Source organism: Seriola aureovittata, chromosome 17, assembly GCF_021018895.1.
Source record: "Seriola aureovittata isolate HTS-2021-v1 ecotype China chromosome 17, ASM2101889v1, whole genome shotgun sequence".
Taxonomy (NCBI): Eukaryota; Metazoa; Chordata; class Actinopteri; order Carangiformes; family Carangidae; genus Seriola; species Seriola aureovittata.
This window is the reverse complement of record NC_079380.1, coordinates 7,235,587-7,259,952: the sequence shown is the minus strand read 5'-3', so window position 1 is coordinate 7,259,952 and position 24,366 is coordinate 7,235,587. Positions and strand designations below refer to the sequence as shown.

The following is a 24,366-nucleotide window of genomic DNA, read 5'->3' as shown; positions in this document are numbered from 1 at the left end:
AAGGATTTGGATGTGGGTTTGAGGGGGAGGAGGTGAAGGGGACATACCCTACATAGTGAAAGAAAAAAAAAAAAATCTGTGGGTGGGAACTTTTTAAGTTTTTTTGGAGGGGGGGCTTTCCCTTCAGGAGACAGATGGATGTGAAGACCAATAAGTGCTCAGTAGTAATTCTGCCGCAACCAACCAGATCGCCCTTGGAAGTGCAGCCCGCACGAGATAGTTGCACAGGTTGAGCTGTTGTGTTGTCACTTCTCACACAAGAGACACACAAGCAGAAATGTGTGAGAGGATCGTGTAGCGTCCGCAGCCCGTGTCCTCCTCTCACTACAACATGAGGGATCATACGCGGTTTACTGTGATTTGTTGAACTCAGCTCGACTTTTTTCAACTTGGAAGAGGCAACAAGAATCATGGTCATCATCACAAAAGAAAGCTCAAGCAGGGTGCCCACCCAGAGGCCCGATCAGAGCTGTGGATCATCACTCTGGATCAATTGAATGTGGTCAGAGAGAGAGAGAGAGAGCGAGAGAGAGAGAGAGAGAGAGAGAAAAGAAAAAACCAGCGCCGCGCCGCCGCAGATTTGTAGTGGACGACGGGAAAGGAGAAAGGCAAAAGCCGTGCGTGCGTGCGTGCGTGTGTGTGTTTTCATAAGCGGAGCTCGGCCGTGGGAGCAGAGTAGGGGGATGTCGGGCAGAAGTGGAGGAGCGCCTCGGGGGTGCAGCAACCCCAGCCTGCAGCCCCTCAAAGCCACAGTCCCATACCAGCTCCAGAGGGGCTCCGCTCTCCTGTGCAGGGAGGTCAAGACGGGTAAATACACACTCAGGAGGAGGGGGCTCAGATCCGCACTCACTCTCTTGTGCACCAAAGTTGAACATTTAGTTTGGGGTCACATTCTCATCATTATCAGCCTTTTAAATGACGCTGCCAATGGTCAGGGCTTTTAACGTTTGCTGTTTAGGATCAAGATTGTACCGCAACAAAATGGATCCCATCACCTTCTCTTCATTGTGTCACAGAGGAAAGTAGTGCTGAAACAAATGATGAATGAAACAGTAACAAGTCTGATTATCGATTCATCGTTTGAATCATTTTTCAAGCAAAACTTTCAAACATCTTCTGGTTCCAGCGTTTCCACTGTGGGGAATTTCTGCACGTCTCTGTCTCATTTACTTGTGAAGTTGAATATTTGTAAGTTTTGGACTGTTGGGTTGGACAAAAAAAATGGGGGTCTGTGAAATTGTGGTGGGCCCTTTGTGGTGGATATTTTAAAACAAAACAACTGATTGTATAATCAAGAAAATAACTAACAGATTAACGGGTGATTCACATCATTGTTAGTTGGGTTCAACATGATACATTAATCATTTACAGCACACTTCATTTGATCAAAGTAGAACAACTATTATTGTATACTATAGTAAAAATAGTCTTGATTTGATGACTACAAGTGATATTATTCAGATGTCATGCTAACTGGAATAATAACCCAGCTAACTACATGAGCTCCAGCTCTTTTCTTGATTTGTGGTCTAAAAAGTACATTTCCAATGTGCTATGAGAAAGTTAAGTCAACAATGAGGGCTGCAAACCCTGAAACATAACACTGTTCTCATAATGTTATTTGGACACTCAGTCGCCCCTTTGCACTCTGACCTGTGGGAACTCTGCTGCATGCTTGGTGCTAACACAGCAGCAGCTTTAAAGGCCTCTTTGTTTTACTTTGGTTCTGTTGTTTTTTAATTGTATCCATGAAAGTCACATCTGCATGTAGTGGTTGTTTATTTATACATCCTGTCTGCCCTGCAACCTGGGCTGATGACAACATACTGTGTGTGTGTGTGTGTGTGTGTGTGTGTGTGTGTGCTTCTAGCTTGGTGGTAGATAAACTTGTTGCCTGTGGTGACTGTTGCCCATGTTGTGCAGTCGGATGGCTTTGCTCCAGGTCAAAGGCATGGTCCACACCTGCCAGAGATTACAATGAGCTGCCAACATGCACACACACATACACACACACACACACACACACACACACACACACACACACACACACACACACACACACACACACACACACACACACTTACACTCACATAACTTTATACACTGCATGCTTATTGGTGGGGAGGAAGCCTGGGAGCAATTTTGTGAACAACTACCACTGGTGTTAAAATACTGTTTGGCCTATTAAAGACAGTTTGTATACACGCACAAGTCACATGCAGAGTTACTACTAGCTAAACGTGATCACTCATAATAGCATAGGTTCTTATTACTTCTGTGAGACAGAAATAGTTTTTATATGTACTGAGTAAAGGCCTGACATGCTATCTGACTTAATGTATGTTATGTCTGTTCCCAAAAGCAGACAGGACCACGGCTCGTCCTCCGAAACCCACCATCCGCAGAACTCTCTCTTTGGATGCCATCGTTGGACCGTATCTGCAGGGACAGTGGCCCAAAGAGGCAGAGAGCACGGCCGTTACCTGTGTCAATGACAAAGCCACACAGGTGAATATCAATATGTCATGATAGTGCTAAAGTAGTTGTGATACTCTGGTGTAATTACTGTAATGAAAGAAGACTGGGTCGAGACAAATGGCAGTCTGCTATACCAATGCAACTGGTGGTGTAAGAACATATCTCCCTTAAAACCTGTTGCTTCATGTTGCAGAAAACAGGCGACACCAAATGTTTCTCTGCTCAGCTTCTCTTGTATGTGAAGGATTTCTGCACAGCACCACATATCTGATGTTGGCACTGCAGGTGTCTGGTGGTTCCAGTTCGACGCTGCGAGTGGAAGGCAGCCAACTGGAAATAGTCGTTTTTGTTCTTCTTTAAAGTCTGCTGTTCTTGCCTCGCTCCCCCCTCGACTGTATCTGCTCCTAACTAGTGCACAAAGCCCCCGACTAACATCACCAAGCTCCGCAGCCTCGTCTTCGCTCCTGACACAGTTTAAGCCCGAACGAACCCCCTTTGCCTCCATTGTGAGGAACAGACCCCGCCTGACCTCATTATACAGACACCCCATCCCCCAGCACTCGCCTCAACCACACACACACACACACACACACTCACATGCACACCACCACCCCACCCAGCAGCTCCTTCTGCCATGGTTCCTCTGCGTTACTTCAGATGATATAACTGATTGTTCGCTGTTCTTTCACTCCTCATCAGGCACTTTGTCAACCCTGATGAAAACTCACTGATGTGGATTAGTATTGGTATTTCTTGAGATTCTAAAATTACTACATTAAAACTGTGTTTCTTTAACTACACTGTATTTCTGTAGATATGTGCAGAGTGTGGACCAAATAATATTATAACAACTTTATATAGTATGCAATGCAAAACAACACAAAACACAGGCACAAAGCTTGAATCAAAACAAACAAGAGGAGGCACCACTAGATTGCTGTTGTTCTAGCTTAATGCTGAAGCGATTAATCAGTTTATAAGTTAATCAATCAACAGAAAATTCATAAACCAAAGTAGTGGACGAGTTGAAATTTTGATTGAGGCGTTAAATAACGATCAGGAGATCACCGAAGTCACTACAACACATCTTGAGGGGGGTGTGAATGCGTGTACAAAGTTTCCAACAACTAAAAAAACACAAATGTGAACCTCATGCTGGCACCAAAGGAAAGTCAGAAAATGACCAAAGTCAGTGGGATTCATCTTGTCCCTACAGTTTCATGGCAATCCATTTAATAGTTGTTGAGATATAGGAGAAAAATAAATAAATTCTGTGCCTCCAGCTCCTTAAAGATGATGATTTGCTGCTTTATTTGTTTTATATGATTGTACATCGAATACCTTTTGAACCACTGGTAGTACAAACCAGTCAATGTGAAGATTTGACCTCCGGCTTTGGTAAATTTTACACAACGTTTTGAAATTTAACAAACTGATAAATGGATCAGTTAATCAAAATTATAACTAATCGATCAACTGATAGTGAAGATAATCATCATTTGCAGCTCTGTTTCTGTTATCGTGTTCCAAGCAGGAATTAGGAAAACGTTAATGAATCGCTCAAGCTGGAAACATTAGCCATGCAGACCAAATGCTCCACTACCTTTGAGTCTTTTTATAGCTCTGTGTCCCATGATCCCCCCTGGTCATGTTTTGGGGAGGGTGGGGTTGTTGGTGTTGGATGATGGGAGGGGGGTGGGGGGTGGGGGGTGTTGGCGGCAGCTGTAACTCTACACCGATGTCACTGTATGTCTGACTCATGCTGCGTTCTGACTTATTTAGCCCGGCGATGACTGACTACATATGAGTGGACCGGGCATGGGGAGGAGATGTAGTCGGCGCCATCCTGCAGGCAGCTAATGGCTCCAGTAAGATTTCTCTGAGTTGTGGTGCCGACGCTTAAGGAACAGGTTGTATTTCGGGGACGGAAAGCCATGACATAGCCGTGCTGCGGGCAGTGAGAGCTAAATGACTGTGTGTAATGTTAGCTGCCTCATGAATATCATGGACACCAGTGAGTGGATCAGATTGTTTGCAAGCGTGTGAAGCAGTTGAGGCTGAGGAGGCGGTGGAGGCACCAGAACTGCGAGTATCTGATCCTGTTGGTCAACTCCACCTGGGTTTCACCTGTTGATGATGAATTGCCAGTCGTCTGCACCCAACCAACAACCGGCAGCGGCCAACCAGACTCCAACTGGTAGAAGATCAAGAGTCAATGTGAAGAAATCGGTACAAGCGTAGTAGGATGTTGTGGAGTTGTGATTGACAAAAGACGTGCACATAAAAGTCTCCCTGCTGGCTGTTTGTGTTCGTTTGTTTTTCCTCTACAGTGTGTGACTTTGTGAATAACGGCACAACTGCGTGATATAATGTTTGTGTGTGTGTGCGCTGATGTGTTGAATGCTGATAGTAGATCTGTATTTATAGTCTTTACATTGATGTGGTTTGGATGTTTTCTTATGTTTGTGGAAGCGGGGCTGTTGTGCAGCTCAGAGTGGTTTTCTCTTTGCCTTCCTCTGTACAGCTGTTGAGGGGCAGGTGTGCGAGACAGCTGTGGGGCTGTTCTACAGTGTTGTGCTCTCAAGTTGTAGTGTTGATTGGAGTTCACTGGGTTTAACAGAAAATACAAGAAGCCTGTCAAAGGTCAACCCCGCTGACAGCCAGAGTTCCTGCCAAAAAAAAGGCAATTTTCTACCACAGAGAAGTTTGATCGACAAAACACTGGACTCTTTATTCACCACATTGTCATATTTGTTTTAAAGACTCCAAGTTCATGGGCAGAGGAGACCCAGGGAAGGAGAAGTGTTGGCGGACACAAGCGCTCAGCGTCGTGGGGCAGTGCAGAACACCTGAGAGAGGCAAGTATTTCAGTTCATCATTATCGCAGTTCATTAATGAGTTGTTCTGTTTCTCGCTCATACTCACACCCTTTACTCTGCAGCTTTCCACTGATACCACAAAACTTTCAGGGCCCCAGAGGGGAAAATGAGCAACCGCTCCCTTTCAGAATGAATTATAGCGACACCTGAATCATTTTTTTCTCTCCACTCTGCCCTCAGGTGGCCAAGCTGAGGCACCAGTTGCAGAAGCGCTCCCGCCATGCCCCTCCCTCGGCGGGGTGCGAGCCCCCGCACCATCCCTTGCCAGCGGGTCATGCGGCAGGCATCACTCAGGTAGTCCGTTGCTCTTTTTCCTTTGAGGATATGTGAGTTAAAGACACAGACAACAAAGTTTTCATGAATACCACAGACACCACACTTGCTTTCACAGGCAGGCTAGGCAGAGCTCAGCAACAGGGATATAAAAAAACACTGGTGCTTTTCTTAGGAATGGCTGTCATCAAAGCTCCTGTGTTACTGCCATGCTGTCACAGAAGGACAATTTGAAACCAGAATATCATATCGTGCCATTGAAACAGTATAGAACAGACACCAGAAACACAATTTTGTTGAAGTAAAGAAACATAGTTACTGTAAGTGCGCAATCAATCACAGATACCCTCTAAATATTTTCATATTTTACTTGTTCTTTCTCAGACAATACCCCTGATGCCGCTGAACAGACTCGCCCCCCGACTTCGACGAAGTGTTGAAGGCCTCAACCTGGAGCTGGAGGAGGTGTTTGTGTCTGAGAAACCAGACGATCAGCATGAGGTTAGGCCACTGATCAACGTGCAATACCATTGACATAAGCATTAAAACACTTAAAGGTCCCATATTTTTTTACACATTTCAATGTTTTATTTGAAGTGTTGATCCATAAGAAGATATATTTATGGTTATAAGAACCAAAAATCATTTCAGTATAGTTTTACATCTCCTCTCTTAGGCTTCTCTCTGGAGCTCTAATAACAACAGGTCTGTGAACCAATCAGAAGAGAGGAGGGTCTGATCCTCTGTTTTGATTGGCTGACTTCTTTCTGAATGATCAAATAAAAATATATCAGATTTCAGTTAAACACCCAGAGAAACCAAATCCTGCAAGGTTGAATGGTGGGTCCAGATGGGTGGGGCTTGGGGCGTGGCTGAAAGTGGTGACTGCTTTGTTGTGACATCACAAAGTTACAGAAGTCCTGACGTGTTGTTTTAAGGCTCAGTTTCTGAATACAGGCTGTTTGCATTTCTCTGTGGACTGAGCGCTTTGATACTTTCCCAGTATTAATATAGAACCTAGACCTGCTTTATAATCAAAGTAAACATGTAAATCTCACTTTATACAATATGAGACCTTTAAAATAATTCTAAATATGAAATATTAGTTAAGCCAGTAGAGAAATTATCTGCCTCCTAGTTTTACCTGCTTGTACCTTCCCTCACTCTTTGCTTTTGTTTCTTTATCTGCGTTGTCTGACCACTTTACTTGTTTCCGCCTGAATATTACAGATTTTGGACATCCCAGACGGCCACAGAGCTCCTGTCCCTGCCCAGAGATGCAGTAGTGGCTCTCAGAGTGAGCCCTCCCCGGGGCCCCTGGATCCTTCCCTCCTCTCTCCTTCTCAGTCCCCCTGTCCTCTAGATCCGTCACTTCTGTCACCCCCAAATTCCCCTTGTGTCTTGAACCCACTGCTTTTGTCTCCGTCACAGTCTCCCTGCCCAATGGGAGAGCCAGGTTAGACAACGCTGTGATTTAATTAATTTGGAGATTCTCTTGAGTGCTGAATTTATTTGAGGTATTATTAAAAATATTTGGATATTTCTGACCCTGCGTACAGAGCCAGTGAACTGTGAGACCCTGTGTCCCTCTCCATCTACACTGCTTCCTTCATTTGCACTGGAGCCTCCTCTGCTGCAGCCCTGCTCCACGTCCCCTCGTCCTAACAAAACCTACTCCTTCCAGCGCGAACCACCAGAAGGCTGTGAGCGGATTCGAGTATGTGAGGAGGCAATGTAAGTATCACTTCATGGACCAGAACATCATGTATAGCTGGAACAAGCTGCTGGGGGGCCTCAGGGGAAAACTTTACTTTGGGACCCCACCAGAATCACCCTCATGTGCTGACAGTAAAACAAATTTTGACCTGATATGTAACTAGCTGGATATAACATAGCATGGCAAAGATCAGACTCACAATTTGCTTTATTGGCCAAATGTGTGTACACATACAAGGAATCTGAATTTGGTTATTCGTTACTCTCTGTGGACCTACACACAGTTTCAAAAACAGTTTGCAGGAGATGGATAGAAAGACATACAGCTAAAAACAAGCACAGCAAAGCTGAATGAATATAGGTAAACATAAACTGTATTTTATCTACACGTGAGAACTTATTTCTCTTTTATTGCACTTGCACATCCATTTGTTTATGTATGGGCTCAGTGCAGTTTTAATATGCTCTCATATTCCTAAACTTTGTTTTACCTACTAGGGAAGCTTACATGGGTTTCAGATTTTATTACTTAATCTATTTTTACTTAGAAAACACTTTGTATTTAAGCTTGATAAGGGCTATATAAGTATTATTATTATTATTATTATTATTATTATTGTTGTTGTTGTTATTGTTAATGTTATTATTATTATTATTATTGTCATCATTATCACTCAAACCACTGTTAATAGGTCAGCAATCCATTTTACATTTGGGTTATATGAACATGGGCACATATAGTGATTGGTATTGTGATGTTATAAATGTATCAACATGCAACACTGTTGTGTTCAGGGCCATTGATGATCCAGGATCCTAAAGTTCATGCCAGTAAAAGCCTGCTCATGCTTGAAACTAACTAGTTCCTGTGACATGTTGGGTAATCACGTCTCAAGGCAAAAGTGTTTATAGCTGCTCTGAATAGCCACAGTTGAAGGGGGTAAAACGCCTGCTGCGATAGAGGGCTGAGACACAATGAGTCATTCAAATGGGGCTAACAGTCTCTTCTTGAAGGCATTGCACTTGTCTGCACACAAAAAGTAACTGGAGTAGTCATGTGAAGAAAAAAATGGAAAAAAGGCTTAAGCTTAAGTTACAAAAGTTGTCGACTGCAATCTGAAACAACAATTTGAAAAGCGCTTTGTCTGAAAAACACTATTAACCCCATTACTCTCTCCATCTGTGCATCCAGGTCTGCTTGTCAGGATGAGCCTCTCCTCCAGCCATCCTGCCCTGACCCCAATAAAGTCAACTTTACCCCCCATGGAGGCTCTGCTTTCTGCCCTGTCAGTCTTCTGAAGCCCCTCCTGCCCTCCATGGACCTCCTCTTCCGTGGCCTGTCAGTGTCTCCTGTCACTGGCTGCCCAGGTCAAGCCTCTCCCACCAGGCACCTGGGCATGCAGTAGGTGGATATCTGAGCAGAGCCCGTCAGGACTAAACCACACTGCACTGCCAGGACCTGGAGAAACTGGATGTGTTTTACACGCAGGGTGCCAACAGATACCTGTGCTCACCTGGCTCATCACTGCTGTAACATGCCATTATGACTGTGATCAAAATAAGAGACTTTGAGACTGGAAGCATATGTTGTCATCGTACTTTAGAGAAAAATTTAGCCTAAAAATCTGGCTGCTTCACTGATGATTTCCAACTGCAGGATGTGTGGATTCAGCTGATATTTACTTCAACAGCACTTGAATTGTCCTAGTTTTTTCCAATATTGGCTATGGATTAGACCACAGGACCTAAGATGTGGAAATGTTGACAAATGCTGGAAAAATTTTACAAATGACTTAGTTTTTGACTTTGTTCATTTTTACATTATTAGACAAAGACTGCAGTCTGCTAGGGATGATTTAAATGTCAAAATAAGATCATTCAGAGTCGAAAACTCAAGCGCTTAGATCCCGCATGGATGAAGTTTCAGCTTAATTTGAGAGAATTCATGTGATGGGTTTTTTCTTGAAATTTCATAAAATCTTTTGGTTGAAGAGAAATATTTTTGGGCTGTAGTTTACAGTGGCCTACTTTTCTACAAATGTATTTCTAGCAAGATATATATTTTTGTATCTTTGTAAGGAAGTTATGAGTATGGTGATACTGTTTTTGTATTCACTAAAGAAATTGACATATATTTCTGTGTATGCTTTGGTGGTTTAAAGGCAGGAATGGGTGTTTTATTAGCTTTACTTGCCTTCAGTGGGCATTGTTCTAACCAAACTGCTTCTAAGATCTTGAGTGGGTCACACTGAGTTTTTGTTCAATCTGAGCCTCATTGGACCCTGTTAATGTTTCAAGATTCATTTTGATGTGGAAGAAGATGATTCCCTGATGTTTGAGTTATTGTTCAAATGGATAAAACACTGTTTTTGTCAGCATTATCCTATGCAACACTGATTAATAACATGACCTACAGTAAAAATATCATAGAATAAGCAGATGCTAATGAACAATTAGTATTATTTCTCAGCTCTGTGTTTTCTCAGACCTGATTATAAGCCCTTTTCTTACTTTTTAAGGGTGATAACAGTTAAGAATGTTTAGTGTGCTGTTGCTATTGTAAAGAAAATAAAAGAACCAATTTTCTGGGCGTTGAAATATTTTTTTTATATTACTTTTATTTCTGTGTTTTTTTTTTTTTGTTGTTGTGCCTGCTTTTGACACGTGGATTTGTGGTTTTTAAACATAAGCACCTCCTTTTTCAATTCAAATCTACTTTCTGATTGGCCCACGGTGGATCTCTACTGCCTTACATGGACCAATGAATTTAATCCACATCCTAGGACGACTAAAAGGCACGCGACATTTTTAGGAAAGGACCTCACATTTTTGAATAGTTGTCTTTACAACTGCTGTATCACAAAACACGACCCAAAAAAAACTCAGTTTTAATTATAATAATTCACATTTCATGTTGCGTTTTTTGGCTGACGCGGTTACATCAAACACACCACAATGCATTAGTGTCCGTGATTTAATCCACGAATGTAAATCTAACAGTTCAGGCGTGGCTGCTGACACCTTTGGGGTCCTTTCACAAAACCCATTTTCCTGACGCTACCTATAATTTTTTCTCTAATTATAGGTCTGATTTCTGAATGAAAACTCGACCTAAATCCACCTGACAGTTCACCTGTACATGCGGGAATGGGATGCTGTTGATGCTACAGCTGTCCCGGAGCAGAGAGTTGGACTGTCGGACGCTGGAGAGTCACTGGAATGATGCAAAATAAACAATAATGACTTGATATCTCCAGACAATTCAAGATACCGTTAGCAAGCTTTGAGAAATAACACTCACTGTCCACAAAAGGGTTTGGTGATATCCATCAGCAAAACCTTCAGCTTTTACCAAATCCACGGCCAACATTAAAACGCGAGCACCATTTCCGGGCTCGTGACATCGGCTATAGTGGAGCGGGACGTCGGTGTGAGGGGCGCGGGGAGCGGAGCGGTGTCGGTTGCCATACCGGGTCTGGGGGACGACAGCATGGCTGCAGGAAAGGGAGCAGGGAAACCCACCTCGCCGTGGGACAGTATGCGGATACGGTTCATTGTTTGTTTCCTCGGAGTTTTTGTGTGTTACTTTTATTACGGAATATTACAAGAGACGATGTAAGTAACAGTTAAACTCCGAAGCAGATGTCGTTGTGTCCAGTGCCAAACTCTTTTAAAAAATCTGCTTATTTAATGCTGACTTACCCATTGAGAGCGCACCTCGAAAAAAATGCTACCTTTTCTAATTAATACAACTTTTCCAATTGGTATAGGTGCACATGAAACACCATAGAGTACACAATGAGCTATAGTGTCCGAACTATTCGTTATATATTATGCAAATCTGCTCCTACCGATGCGAAAGGCAACATCGATTACACTTTAAATTAGCAGATTTTTGAATGGAGTTTGGTGACAGTGTGTTATTAAAAATGCATTGTATTGTCCCCTAAAACCTAGGTACTCTCTATTTCTAATTGTCTGTAAATGTCATGTCATTATCCCTCATAGATGGAATAATACTTTTATTATATGTCTAAAACAAACATTATCTTTCATATTTTGCTCAAATAGATCTGTAAAAAAAAACAGCAAATCGTAATGGTTACTTGTGGTTCTCTCTAGAAAGAGTAAATGAAGTAAGGGGAGCTCAGCCTCTATTGCATACCACATACTGAGGCATGACACAGATGGTATGTTGTTGCCTAAGTCACTAGAGGGGACAGGGATCATATCTGGTTCCAAAATGACTTGGTGTCTCTGGTGAAGCAGCCTTTTCACAACCTGAATAATTGTATTTAATTAATTCAATAATTGAATACAACTTCTGTTACATATTGTCGTCAAATAATATTGACATCACAGTTTTCTGTGAGTTCTTGATTACAGTTCCAAACTGACACAACCGGAAAAGTATTGGTCCTCTAACAAAATGTCACCAGCACCACCTCCACCACCCGAGCCTGTCAGTTGTAATTTAATGCATTATGGCCTCTCCTTTATAAATGGCCTTTTCACAGCTGGGAGACTGATGAAATCAATCCACTCTTTAACCTCACTTGCCATGCTCCTGCCAAGAAGGCAAGTGAGGAGTACTTCAGTTTCAAGTTCATTGTCTGTGATCTGTCGCGTTCAAATCAGTGTTGTTTCTCTGACTTTTCCAGCACTCGAGGTGAATATGGTCAAGGAGACAAGAAGGAGAAGTTCAGATTCGCCCGGACATTGGTCTTCATCCAGTGCATTATCAATGCTCTGTTTGCTAAGATTTGTGAGTCTGTGTTGTGCAGAGGAGACAAAAAAAACATATATATATATATATAAAAAAAAAAACATCTAACACATATTTCTGAAGTTGTAAATTTATTATATTGTTGTGGATTCCTTTTAATAAAAACCTCTTTCTCCTTTTCATCAGTGATCCAGTTTTTTGAGGGCTCAAAACCAGATCACACCAAGAACTGGCTCTATGGACTGTGTTCCCTCTCTTATCTTGGAGCCATGGTGTCCAGTAACTCTGCCCTTCAATATGTCAACTACCCCACACAGGTGAGTCTGCCCTTTTAGATGGGGCAAAGTTAGATGGTTAACATGATTTCTTGGGATGTTGTATCATTGCAGCTGCTTAGTGCGATCATATCCTGAAACTCATCTTTTTCTTGTGATAGGTGCTGGGAAAATCCTGCAAGCCCATACCAGGTAAATCTTATGAAATCACTTTGGTTTGTGTCTTGCTTTCTGCCTGCATATCTCTTACATACCTGCACAGGATATCACCAACAAAATCTGATAATAAACTGATGTCTGAGGTTATGTTTGCTCTTTGTAAAAAATGAACACGTGCATTTCCTGAGGTTTCTTCCTGTATTTCTCTGTGACATATTTTTTTTGGTGGCAGTCTGGGGATAAAGTTAGTCTTATAATGTTCAAATGCCCTTTAAGACAAATGTCTGATTTCTGACAAACTCGTGAGCTGCCAGGTCTCATAATGTACTGTGCTAATGTACATATATACAAAGTTAAGTAACCCATGTGTATATGGTCCTTGACAAACACGAGAGATTCTGTTATCTTTCTGAACTGATCCAGGACATATAGAGTAAACAGATTGTTTCAAGATGTGTGGAGTTCAGAGCAAAGTTGCTGCAGGTTAGAGTTTGTTCTGTTTGTACATGAAGGTTATATGTCACCACTCACAGCTTGTTATCTGTTGTTACACACACATACACACATTTTTTTTCACCATCCATATGTTCCACTCTCAGGGGGTGAAGCCCTGATATTGCATCCAGGGGTGAGATTAACACCACAGGCATGTTACACTGGTATGCACGGCTTAAAGTGATCCATCATGTTGTTGTTGTTGTGTTGTTCCAGTGATGATCCTTGGAGTTACAATACTGAGGAAGAAGTACCCACTGGCTAAGTACCTGTGTGTGCTGCTGATTGTGAGCGGTGTGGCTCTGTTTCTCTACAAACCCAACAAGAGTTCAGCTGTTGCAGATGACCATGTTTTTGGCTTTGGAGAGATTCTGCTGGTGAGATAACATATATTTATAGTCCATCCATTTCACTTCATTTATTGTCATGTTATTGCAGATCTATCTGTGTCTCCTTTCTGTATCCATGGTTACTGTGGCATTTCCATGACATTTGTCTCATGGCCTGGTGGTGTGTCTTCGTGTGTCATAGCTGGTCTCTCTGACATTGGACGGTTTGACTGGCGTGGCCCAGGACCACATGAGGGCTCGCTTCCAGACCAGTGCCAACCACATGATGCTGAACATCAACATGTGGTCCACTTTGGTGCTGGGACTAGGTGAGTCATTCCAGCTCTCTGCCAAACTTTTCATCCAAACGAATATGTGCCATTGAGTTGATGGAGTGTTTTTCCAACCAACTCTACATCAGGACATTTCAGTGACTGGCACACCTGCAGCCAGAGAGGAGAACCTAATGAGCAAGATCACCTTGGTATGGTTCAGTCCTGCCAAAGTGTAGCAGAATGAACCAAACACTAGTGCAATGAACATCCTGTTGCCTTTCTCTCTGAATAATTCTCAGAAAATGCTGAAACCAAAGGATTAGTGCTACTTTTGCACTGATGTTTTCATAATAAAATGTTTGATGAAATTAAAACACCTATAAAATCATTCAAACTGAAAAATATTGCAAACCAATGTCATTTTCACATTTTACTGGTGTAGTGGTTGTATATTCTGATACTCCATGGCACATAGTTGCTTATCTACCTAACTGTCATTTAACCTGTTTAGATGTTTACCAATGCCACATTATACAGTATACAGAGTATTCCTCCGTTTTACAGTTACTTATCTGTGGCTCTTTAAAATGTCTTAACGTTCCTCTCCAGACATGTTTTAACTATGTAAAAATACTTTCATCTACTCTTACTTCGTCACTGAGAAATCTGGGTCAGGATGATTAGCGGAGGAAATATCAGAGAGACTCAGCCACATGTTTGAGCCTCAGTCAGACCCAGACTCAGGAGTTTCTGAGGAGTTTGGTGTGACCAAAATCAGCGACTAGACAGGGTTTTTTCTGGCAGAAAATTAGGCGGGGGTGGTACTAAGCCGTACAACTCGTACAAAGACTTGGTACTCTCGCTTTGACTCCTCTCTCGCGCTCTGATCCTCTCATCTTCTACTTGTGGCGAGAACTAGACCTACTTTCAGTCCAGACACATTAACCGTATCTTGTCAGTAACATGAATTAACTTTATTTCCCATATTAGAAGAACTAATGATGTCTGCACTCTGCACTGTTTCACCTGTCCTCGCGATTCTCCTCCTTGCTAATTCTATTTTTTTAAATAATCTGTGATTTGAGACATTTCTGCAAAAAAATAAACATATGAAGGGATGTAACGTTACTCTAGGGAAACTTTTCAAGAAGCTGGGTGTGCTTGGATGTAAAAGAGATGATATTCATCTGTAGGGTTGCCACCTTTTATGTGAAAAAAGGTGGCAACTGGTTTGGTTTTACTTGACATTACATTATTCACAGCACTTTGAGGACATAACATGAACGAAAATACGGGACAAATTGTATCCCGTACTGATTCAAATCCACAGAGAAAACAAGTACTAGAATTTTGTCAGGAAGCGGAGGCGCCACGAAATTTAATGGAGGCTGCCGCCTCGCAATTCTCTATGAAGGAAAAACCCTGCTAGAAGACCTATCAGAGTAGTTAGCGTAATTAATTGTTTATGTTGTTTGTAAGCTTGTAACTGGCAGTGGCTGACAGAGTGTTAGTGGTTGTGCTAATGCAAACTCTCGCTTTGTGTACTGTTTCAGTGACCGGTGGAAGAGCAGAGCGTATAATGATGGTTAGTGTTAGAGGAAACATCAGAGAGACTCAGACACATATTTGAGCTTCAGTCAGACTCTGATGAGGAGTCTGTTGTGACCAAACATAGGTGATTAGCAGACGTATCAGAACGGTTAGTGTACTTACCATCTTTTATTTGTTTGTTAGCTCACAACTGGTAGTGGCTGACCCAGTGTTAGTGGTTGTGCTAAAGTAAACTCTCACTCTCTGTACTGAAAAGGTTTCAGGTTTATTTTGCTCCGTCCCTCATCCCCACAAGTTGACAAGATTGGTTCCTTAGATTATATGACGTGTGAATCCCTGGCTGTCTGAATCTGTTTTTATGAGACTGTCATTGGTTCACTGCATTTCCAAGGTGGAGATACGCAGTCATGGCGTTGACTGCTTATTTCACTCATGATATGTCATGTATTATATAAAAACATAATATGGACATGTTAACAAGGTTAAAAACTTGATTTTCATTGGAGAGGGTCTTTAAAACACCTTTAATGAGGATCCAAAAGAAGTCGTCCAGTCTTTAACATAGTTAGAGGTCTTATTTTGTTATCGTTCTGGTTTCCTTGAGATGCTTTTCCACTCAACAGTTTATCAAACTGCAGCAATATCTCATTTCACCTTAAGGTGTTTTAGTATGAACAACTGAATTATAACATGGTGGTTAAAATGCATTCTTAAAAGGTTATATTATTATTAGTTGCGTTGATTTTGTAATGTCACAATAAATTCTTAAAAAAAGACTCCAGGACAAATAACTGCTGTGATGCAGTGGCTAATGGCAAACCTAATAAGTAAAGAACCCAAACAGAAACCAATATGTAAAAGAAAAGGTGAACCCTGTTCTCTCAGGAGGAAAAAACTCATTAATTCAGTCAAGGCAAAGTTTTCAGCGTTATCTTTCTAGATAAGGAATCCTGCACCTCAAAGCCCTCGGCTCTGTGAGGAGGTTGGTATAATATGCAGGAGAGTAAGCCACATAAAACAAATGCAATATAATGAGGGGCTTACTAAGGTTAGGCACTAATGGGTTGTATGATAAAGATCAAAAGGTCAAAGCCAGTATGAGAACTAAGGGACTTTTATCATTCCTTAAACAAATTAATTGGTATTGCCTGCTATCTCTGAGTTTGTTTCCATCTCTCCTCAACATCTGCTTCCCACTTTCATAGGTCATATTACATTACAAAATGCAATATTTGTTTTTCATAAGTGTCAGTTCTCGACTGTATTAAAATGCTTTTAGCTGTCTGTGGAAAATTTAGTCTGTGGTACGCCGCTGCTACCTTTATTAGAAATCTGCCTTCACTATCTTTGAAGTGCTGCTGTTTCCCAAGATACAAAGGTATTCTTATTCCTCCACTCCTACGGACCCATGACACCCCCACACCAAGGCTTCATCTGATTGTTATGACTGTATTAAACCACTTGGTGGTGCCATGTGCCCACACTGTAAATGCTGTGATCTGATTTTCTCAGCACGAGTGTCAAGGACAAGGCAACTAAGGCAGTACATGTGACATTAATATCAATTACCGATTTCTGTTTTTGAGATGACATTGTTATTTTCTTTTTCTGTTGCTGCTTTCTTCTTCTCTGCTCTCAGCTGTGTTGTGGACAGGGGAGGTGTGGGAGTTCCTGAGTTTTACTGAACGCCACCCCAGCATCCTCTATAATATTCTTCTCTTTGGACTGACCAGTGCCTTAGGCCAGGTGGGTGTATGATGGAAGGACTGATGTGGTCGGTGAAGTAATGGGAAGTGTAATGTTGTGTTGCATTGTGAGAGGAAATAAAAGAAAAGCTTTGGAACGAATGTTTAGAGAAGACAAGCATCTTAACAGTGGGTATTCATATTACAACCTTTGAGTATTTTTTCTAATCCTTCACCAGACCTTCATCTTTATGACGGTGGTATACTTTGGGCCTCTGACCTGCTCCATCGTCACCACCACGAGGAAGTTCTTCACAATCCTTGGCTCTGTAATTCTGTTTGGCAACGTCATGAGTACAATGCAGTGGGTTGGCACCATCCTAGTTTTCCTTGGTGAGAATTAACACTCTCTTTCCTCCTGCCTTTATTCAAATGTGTCACATTTTTCTCATGAATGCACTGCATCACTGTAAAATTGGTGACAGATTATAACACTATCAAACGCCTGCCAGAACATGACTGAAACCATCAACAGCTGTAGCCTGAGACAGTTACTGTATGTGTTTGTTATAACAAACAATTAGGTCCAACTGGGGAATACTTAGGCTTCCCACGCAAACCATTTGGTTGACTGGTAAATTATGCAGTGGGAGTATAGCTGCAGGGGAGACAGTAAATTAACGCTGACATAGTTAGAGAAGATGCCAGAGCGTTCATATTTTTTATGTTTTTATTGGTAATGCTGGTGATTCTGTTGGTGATCTCCAGAGTGTACAATAGTGTCTGTTAAGATGCCGAGGTTTTCCTTTGCTCCTTAATCACATCTGTGGTTTTCTCTCTTTAGGTCTCGGATTTGATGCTAAATTTGGCAAGACCCCCAAGAAGACGACGCACTAAAACATCTGGTGCACAGAGAGAGACGGATACATTGCAAAATAAATGCAAACACTCTATAGCCAGTATCTTATTTTCATAAGACATCTTGTGCAGGCATACTGTATGTGCCTATGATTTGTTCAAGTACAGTCAGATTTTTAACTTAACTGTATTTAAAAAGTCATCGTAGTTTTCTGTTGTGTACTGTCGATATAATGAAGAGAATGTTTTACTAGGGATCAAATTATGAATGAATGAATACTGTATTTAGACAAGTCCTTATTGTTTCTGAAACCAGTTCACCTCCCTCAGATGGAAGATAAACCAAGCCGAGCCTAAGAAATGCATTTCAACATTTAACTCATGAACTTACCAACAAACAAGGCTTGGTTTACAAACTATTGCTTGAATATGTGTTATTATCACATATGTAGTTTATTTCTTGGCAAACATTTGGCCAAGTATCATGCCATTTATAAAATATAAACGATTGTATGTAGCCTACAATACAAGTGTGGGTTCTCTCCGGGTACTCCGGCTTCCTCCCACGGTCCAAAGACATGCAAATGGGGACTAGGCTAATTGGATACTCTAAATTGACCATAGGTGTGGCTGTGAGTGTGAATGGTTGTCTGTCTCTATGTGTTTGCCCTGCGATGGACTGGCGACCTGTTCAGGGCGTACCCCGCCTCTCGCCCGAAAAGATGCTGGGATAGGCTCCAGCCCCCCCGCGACCCTACTACAGGATAAGCGGTAGAAAATGAATGAATGAATGAATGAATGTATGTAGCCTGTTGTGTTATGTCCAATCTTGCAATTGAATTGTTTTTACTTTTATTTTTTAAAAGTTTGAAAATAACTTGCCATAAAAGGGAAATTGTGATATTTCATGGTGATTTTCATTTCATTTCACAGACTTCACTTGATTGGTTCACATCAGTTAGTAAGTTTTCATTTTTGAGCGGAAAAAATTACAACTAACATGTATAATATCTCGTTTTTAAAAGTCTTGTCTGTGTTGGCCAGTGGTGGAAAGTAACCATGTACATTTATTCTAGTACTGTACAAGTTTGAGGTACTTGTACTTAAGTATTTCCATTTTATGTTACTTTATACTTCTACTCCACTAAAAATTCAGAGGGAAATATTGTACTTTTCACTCCACTACATTTATTTGACAGTGTTAGCTAATATTTAATTTGCACATGCAGATTCTAAATATAAAATATAATCCTCAATAAAATGATAACACATTATGGATTTAGCATCTGGCAGTACATAAAGTAGTTAAAATTAGCCCCATTAACGCATCAATAATTTGAATCAAATAATACAATATTTATTATTCTGAAATGGGCCATTATGCATAATAAGTACAAACTGAACTTTAAGTTTGATGCAAATACTTTTGTACTTTTACTTTTTAAATGGAGGGTATTTCAGAGTATTACTGTGGTAATGATACATTTACTTAAGTGGAAGTAAAGCACTGAGTACTTCCACCACTGGTCTTGGCTGCTTAAAATAAGAGTATTTAAACGCATTTTCAAGTGTTTAACTGTGCCTAAGCACAATGGATTTTAAAGATAATTTCCCAAGTAGCCCAACTGCAATGAATCAGCACCTCCATTACCAACAAAATGAAAGACTCTTAGATATGAGGCGCCTAAAAATCTGATTTTTCAGAGAGAAACAGAAAAAAAACATCTCTAAAACAGATAAAGTAGAAGGACATCCTCTACTTCATCCAGTACTTGAGGAACTGGTTGAATTTCTTGTAAATTAATGTGGTTTGTCTGATTAAGGAGAACAGCACCACCTGCTGCCACATTAAGGTTCAGACCGTTCAGCTTTTCACACTGACAGAGACTGGAGCAGTAAACTGTTTCTGTTATCTCCATCAGGTCACTCACATTAATATCGATCGGTAATATATATCCATAAAGACTTTTACACATTTTATTTATTAAATAAAATACTACAACTCGATTGTATAATCCATGATTGCTACAGTATGTGAAACAGGATTGAATACACATATTACACCATACACACACATATATATATATATATATACATTCGTTAATGAAAACAATAAAACGATTAATAATGGTGTAAGGATTGATTTTGTTTTTGGTTGTGAAAGACTTTTGCTTTGCCAGAATAAAATACTGTGCGGAAATAAAGGCTGAAGCCACACAGCTGCATATTAATGAAACGATAATAAATGATTTAGTTTTTCTTACATGTAGTGTGACATAAATGCCTTACATACTAAACATAATAATTAATAATGATGTGTTTCTGCCGCTGTTGGTCAGGCAGTATGCGTAGCTTCCTATATTTGGTTCCTCGGCCTTTCTTCCGCCCAATCTCGCAGATTAAATTCCGCAACGTTTTGGCAAGTCTGTTGGTAATCCGTTTATTTCTGTACAAACTGCGTTAAATCAGCTCTCGCACACGTCAAAAATGCTCGCCACAGTCCGCAAACAGCTTAGAAGCCACCCAGCAGTAAGTATAATCTAGTTATATTCAATAAAGATTCATTTACAGAGCTTGTTCTGAACTCGGACCTTAAGAGAATTTTTGTAGCTAACTTAGCTTAGCTAAACAAGTTAGCGTTGCTAGCTTCAGCTAGCTAGTGCTCTGACTTTGACCGCGCTGACTTTGAGAAACTCTGTCAAATATACGGACATGCTTCACTGTTTACTTTAATCTCTAACAAGTGTTGAGTAATGTATACAACCCAGTGCCATATGTGGCAATACTTTTGACTGTTGGTGCTTAAGAGTCAGATCAGGTCACGGCTTCATTCAAATACTATAACAGCTGATGATATTGTCAAGGAGAGGGTATGCTGTGCTGGAAATAGCAGCTACTAGCTGTCTGGTTAGCGTTAGCAAGCTGTATGTTTATGTTAACTCGTACTAAAGCTTCATATTTTCTAAGCCACACACACTCTTGTCATTTGACTTGGATACGCGAAACAAGTCAAGAGGCTGCGAAAGAAAATTGTAAATATAGCATCAGTTGAAGGTCGCACCGGAAAATGATGAGTGTTTATGTTTGTCAGCAGTCTCAGTGTGTTTACTTATATAGTTCTACCTTGAGCTGTGGTAGTTTGCCCTCATGTTGATGCAGACTTCTTGAATTCCTGTCTGTCACTCTCAGCTCATCCCTCTCTTCATCTTCATCGGTGGAGGAGTAACCATGTCCATGACATACCTCGCTCGTCTGGCCTTGAGAAACCCAGACGTTTGGTAATGACTCCAGTCATGACTTTCTTGTATTTTCTTTCTTTTTCTTTTTGAGTAATGAGATCTGAAGATGATGTGTAGAGACACTGACAATGTTGCAGTTCAGTTATTGTCATATATATATATATATGTTAATAATGGCCATGAATACCTCTGTTCTTCAGAATCTCTCATAATGTTTAACTATTTTCTCCTCTGTAGCTGGGACCGCAAGAACAACCCAGAGCCCTGGAACAAACTGGGCCCAAATGATCAGTACAAGGTGTGTGTGTGTGTCTCTCTCTCTTTCTCAGCAAATCATGTCGCCACACAGCATTGATTGCACTCATCTCTGTGCTGAAGTTGTTACTGACAGTGTAGGTGGTTATATTCAGGGATTATAGTATGGATCTTTGCCAGACTTGTCGCTGAGCCATGGATTATTCCTTTAGTTGGATTAATCAAATTACATAATCTGGTTAACGCTGCCTTGTAGTAACAAATCCGATGAAGTCATTAACTGTTCACACTTGATCAAAAGTAACAACAGAAGGAGTTTCCAGAAGACAAAATCAAGGCAAATGAATTGTAGTGTTCAGAGACAACTATTTACTTTTTTACAAGATTTTTATATAATATTTTATGAAATTGAAGGATGCTGTAACATGGAGGGAAGCTGCGGCAATATGCTTTGCCAAGTCACCTGAACTTACTCTTTGCTACCAGGGCATTCTTCTGTAAAGTAACTGTTTGCACAGGAGCTAAAATGTGTATGTATTCTCAGTTTTTCACAGTCAACATGGACTACAGCAAGCTGAAGAAGGATCGTCCTGACTTCTAAATATCAAATCTGCTGCACCAAAAGCACAAAGATGAGCTGATCCGCACAGCGCCGTTTTGAACTTTTCTTCAGGAACCTGAGTGATGCAGAAGCTAAACCTGCACAATGAGTCATATTTAAGTTTCTCATTGCATCCCATTGGCTTTTTGAAATCTTGTTTCTTAAATCTCATTTGCAGTGGCTCTCAATAAAGTGAAGGAGTCTTTTCTCCTCCATACAGAGAAAAAAAAAGTTTCATTCATTGAGGTTTGTGTGAGCACTTTGTTTTCCCTGTCCTCGATCTTGAGTCATTATTGTCACTTTTCAAAAGCATATCACACATACTTATTTGCATTACCACTCAGAACACCTTCCACACTCCATTTACAGTTGTGTCCTGCTTGGCTGTCACTATTTGGGCTTCGCTTTCACCTCATTTCACCTTTGTCCTGCCTTAACCCAGCTGCTGGTGAATCATGTGGCACACTATTCTTGGCTGCGATCCAGAACGTTATCGGCATGGACGGGGCAGACTTTAACCTGGTCACAATTGAACAGTGAGCTCCCTCTGGTGGCAGCTGTGGCAGTCCAGAAGTTGCAGTGGTCAAACCCGACCAGTATTTGGTGAAGTTGATGAGGTCTACGGGCTGCCCAGTGCCACTTCTGCATAGTTTTCCAAGCTTAAAGGAAATGCTCTAGCCATAGAAGTTAAAGGGAAGAGTGAGATAAAACATGTCTGTCTCTCTCTCCCTCTGCAAAGGGTGACTAATGTTTGTTTTAAGCAATAACATGTTCATGCGCAACACGGAGCAGAGGAACCAGGACTCTGTGGTGGGACATTCGGAGGTGTTTCTCCTTATAGAATGCCATCGCTCTCAGCCAGATGAGTTTGTAAATGTCAACAGGTCGCGCTTTTCCGTCTGCAGCTTGGAGAAACGCGACAAGGATGAGCAGCCAACGCAGAGCAGAAAATGTCAAGGAGACCTTCATATTTGAATAGAAGCCCACGTCTAAATCTTCACCCAGCCTCTCCATGGCTTGAACGCTTCGCATGTGTATCTCTTTTTTCTTTTCACCTGAGGAAATGAAAATTAACTTCTGGCACAGCATGTAACGGCGCTTAATTTTGGAACATTTCAATTGTTTCAGCATGTTCACCTTGTTGACTCTGAGCACTCAGGCTCCCCACCCTACCCCCAGAGTAATTACTATCATTTCAAATAAGTTATAATGGAAATAACACAAAATGCCTTTATTTTCCTGAGCTCATTTATTTGTTGATGTAACCTGTGAATTTCAGCTTAATGGGAGCAAAATGAAAGCGAGCGGCGTGCTGTGTGGCTGGAGAGCAATCACTGGTGGCTGAATGATAGAGGGAGAAAAAAAAAAAGAAAATGAATCAGCCTCAGATCTAAAAAAAAACTCTTTCCGCCTTATTTGACACTGCCACTGTAGAGCCAGGTGTTATAAACCTTCTGTCTGTGCAGAATGAATTACTTCAATCAAGCAAAAATAATCTGGGAATGCAGAAAGTGATCAGTTAAGATTCAGCTGAATTTAGTGTATTAAACCAGTAACAGCTGGTGTACTTCCTAAATGACCAGCTTAACTGCAAAAACAAACATCTGCTTTGGAAGTTACATGCAGTCCTGAGTTTGTCATTCAGGGTCCGTACAGTACAGAAGGTCAAGACTGTTAAAATACTTTTGCGAAATAGGGATTTCATATACTTTCTAACACTTTTAAATGTTTACAGTTTTTGCATCAATGATTTTGTAAGTCAATATTGCTACATCTGAAAAATAAATGCCTTTACATTTTTCTTGTCCTGACTTTACAATCATCCTTGCATCCATCCTCTGGGAACTCTGATTGTCTATGATTTCCCAGCAGGCAATCAATATTTTAAATATAGAAGTCTCGATCAAAGGGGTGGACAGACTATTAGAGCCAGATATCAAGATGAGGCATTTTAGATTGAAGAGTCATCTCACGTTAAAGAGCACCTTTATTTGGTTTTACAATTAGAAAGTTGACTCGGGATAATTGTTTTATCAAAATACAGGGAAAATTGATATTCAGTACACATGTTTGATGTTTTGTTGCCTGACATTAAAGCTCTGTAGCCACTGCCCAGTCCATTATTGATGGCTGTGGCACTTTCCTAATTGTCAAAACAGATAACAGTCAACACTGAGGGTCAACGTTTGACAGACAGCTGGAGGGTTCAGAGTTCAAATGGCTTTGTAGCAGTGAATTCTCTGAGGAAGGCGGCAAAACACAACTGTAGAGCCAAGCTGACCTGCATTTTTACCCTCCTTCTCTTGACCCTTGACCCAGCTGTTGAATCCAGCTCTTTTCTGCCACGCTGCAAAGGTAACATTGAAAAAATAATGAGGGAAAATATTGTGGGCCAAGGCGCGTGGCGATTGCTGGGGCTTCAAATTGTCTTCTAAAGGTCATGCCAAAGGTCAGGTAGTCCAGAGGCAGGGGGAGTGCAAAGACTCCTGCACCATTCAGAATAACAAAACATCTTCATAGTATTTGTGTGAGAAGGAATGATGAATAAACCTGATACACCTGCTTCATCTTA

The 24,366-nt window shown here is 41.1% G+C and overlaps 3 protein-coding genes across 5 annotated transcripts; all 3 read left to right on the top strand.

Moving 5' to 3' along the window:
- Positions 1-240: 240 nt before the first annotated feature.
- fam117aa (family with sequence similarity 117 member Aa) lies at positions 241-9,944 on the top strand. Of its 3 annotated transcripts, none has more exons than XM_056401035.1 (8): positions 241-807; positions 2,363-2,508; positions 5,241-5,336; positions 5,538-5,651; positions 6,015-6,131; positions 6,861-7,086; positions 7,190-7,364; positions 8,539-9,944. In XM_056401035.1, the coding sequence occupies exons 1-8, from the start codon at positions 498-500 to the stop codon at positions 8,750-8,752; spliced, it is 1,398 nt and encodes a 465-aa protein (XP_056257010.1). In that variant the 5' UTR covers positions 241-497; the 3' UTR covers positions 8,753-9,944. The 3 variants fall into 3 exon arrangements, with proteins under 3 accessions (XP_056257010.1, XP_056257011.1, XP_056257012.1); XM_056401036.1 differs by having other exon boundaries at positions 242-807; positions 2,366-2,508; XM_056401037.1 differs by lacking the exon at positions 241-807 and adding an exon at positions 1,026-1,188.
- A 441-nt stretch (positions 9,945-10,385) lies between these two features.
- On the top strand, positions 10,386-18,602 carry slc35b1 (solute carrier family 35 member B1). Its single transcript, XM_056401038.1, has 9 exons — positions 10,386-10,961; positions 12,008-12,111; positions 12,259-12,389; positions 12,509-12,539; positions 13,218-13,378; positions 13,533-13,659; positions 16,796-16,902; positions 17,081-17,234; positions 17,686-18,602. Exons 1-9 carry the CDS (start codon positions 10,837-10,839, stop codon positions 17,736-17,738), a joined length of 993 nt encoding a protein of 330 aa, XP_056257013.1. The 5' UTR covers positions 10,386-10,836; the 3' UTR covers positions 17,739-18,602.
- A 1,466-nt stretch (positions 18,603-20,068) lies between these two features.
- Positions 20,069-23,595, top strand: ndufa4a (NDUFA4 mitochondrial complex associated a). Its single transcript, XM_056401039.1, has 4 exons — positions 20,069-20,228; positions 20,889-20,977; positions 21,176-21,236; positions 21,738-23,595. Exons 1-4 carry the CDS (start codon positions 20,187-20,189, stop codon positions 21,792-21,794), a joined length of 249 nt encoding a protein of 82 aa, XP_056257014.1. The 5' UTR covers positions 20,069-20,186; the 3' UTR covers positions 21,795-23,595.
- Positions 23,596-24,366: the final 771 nt, after the last annotated feature.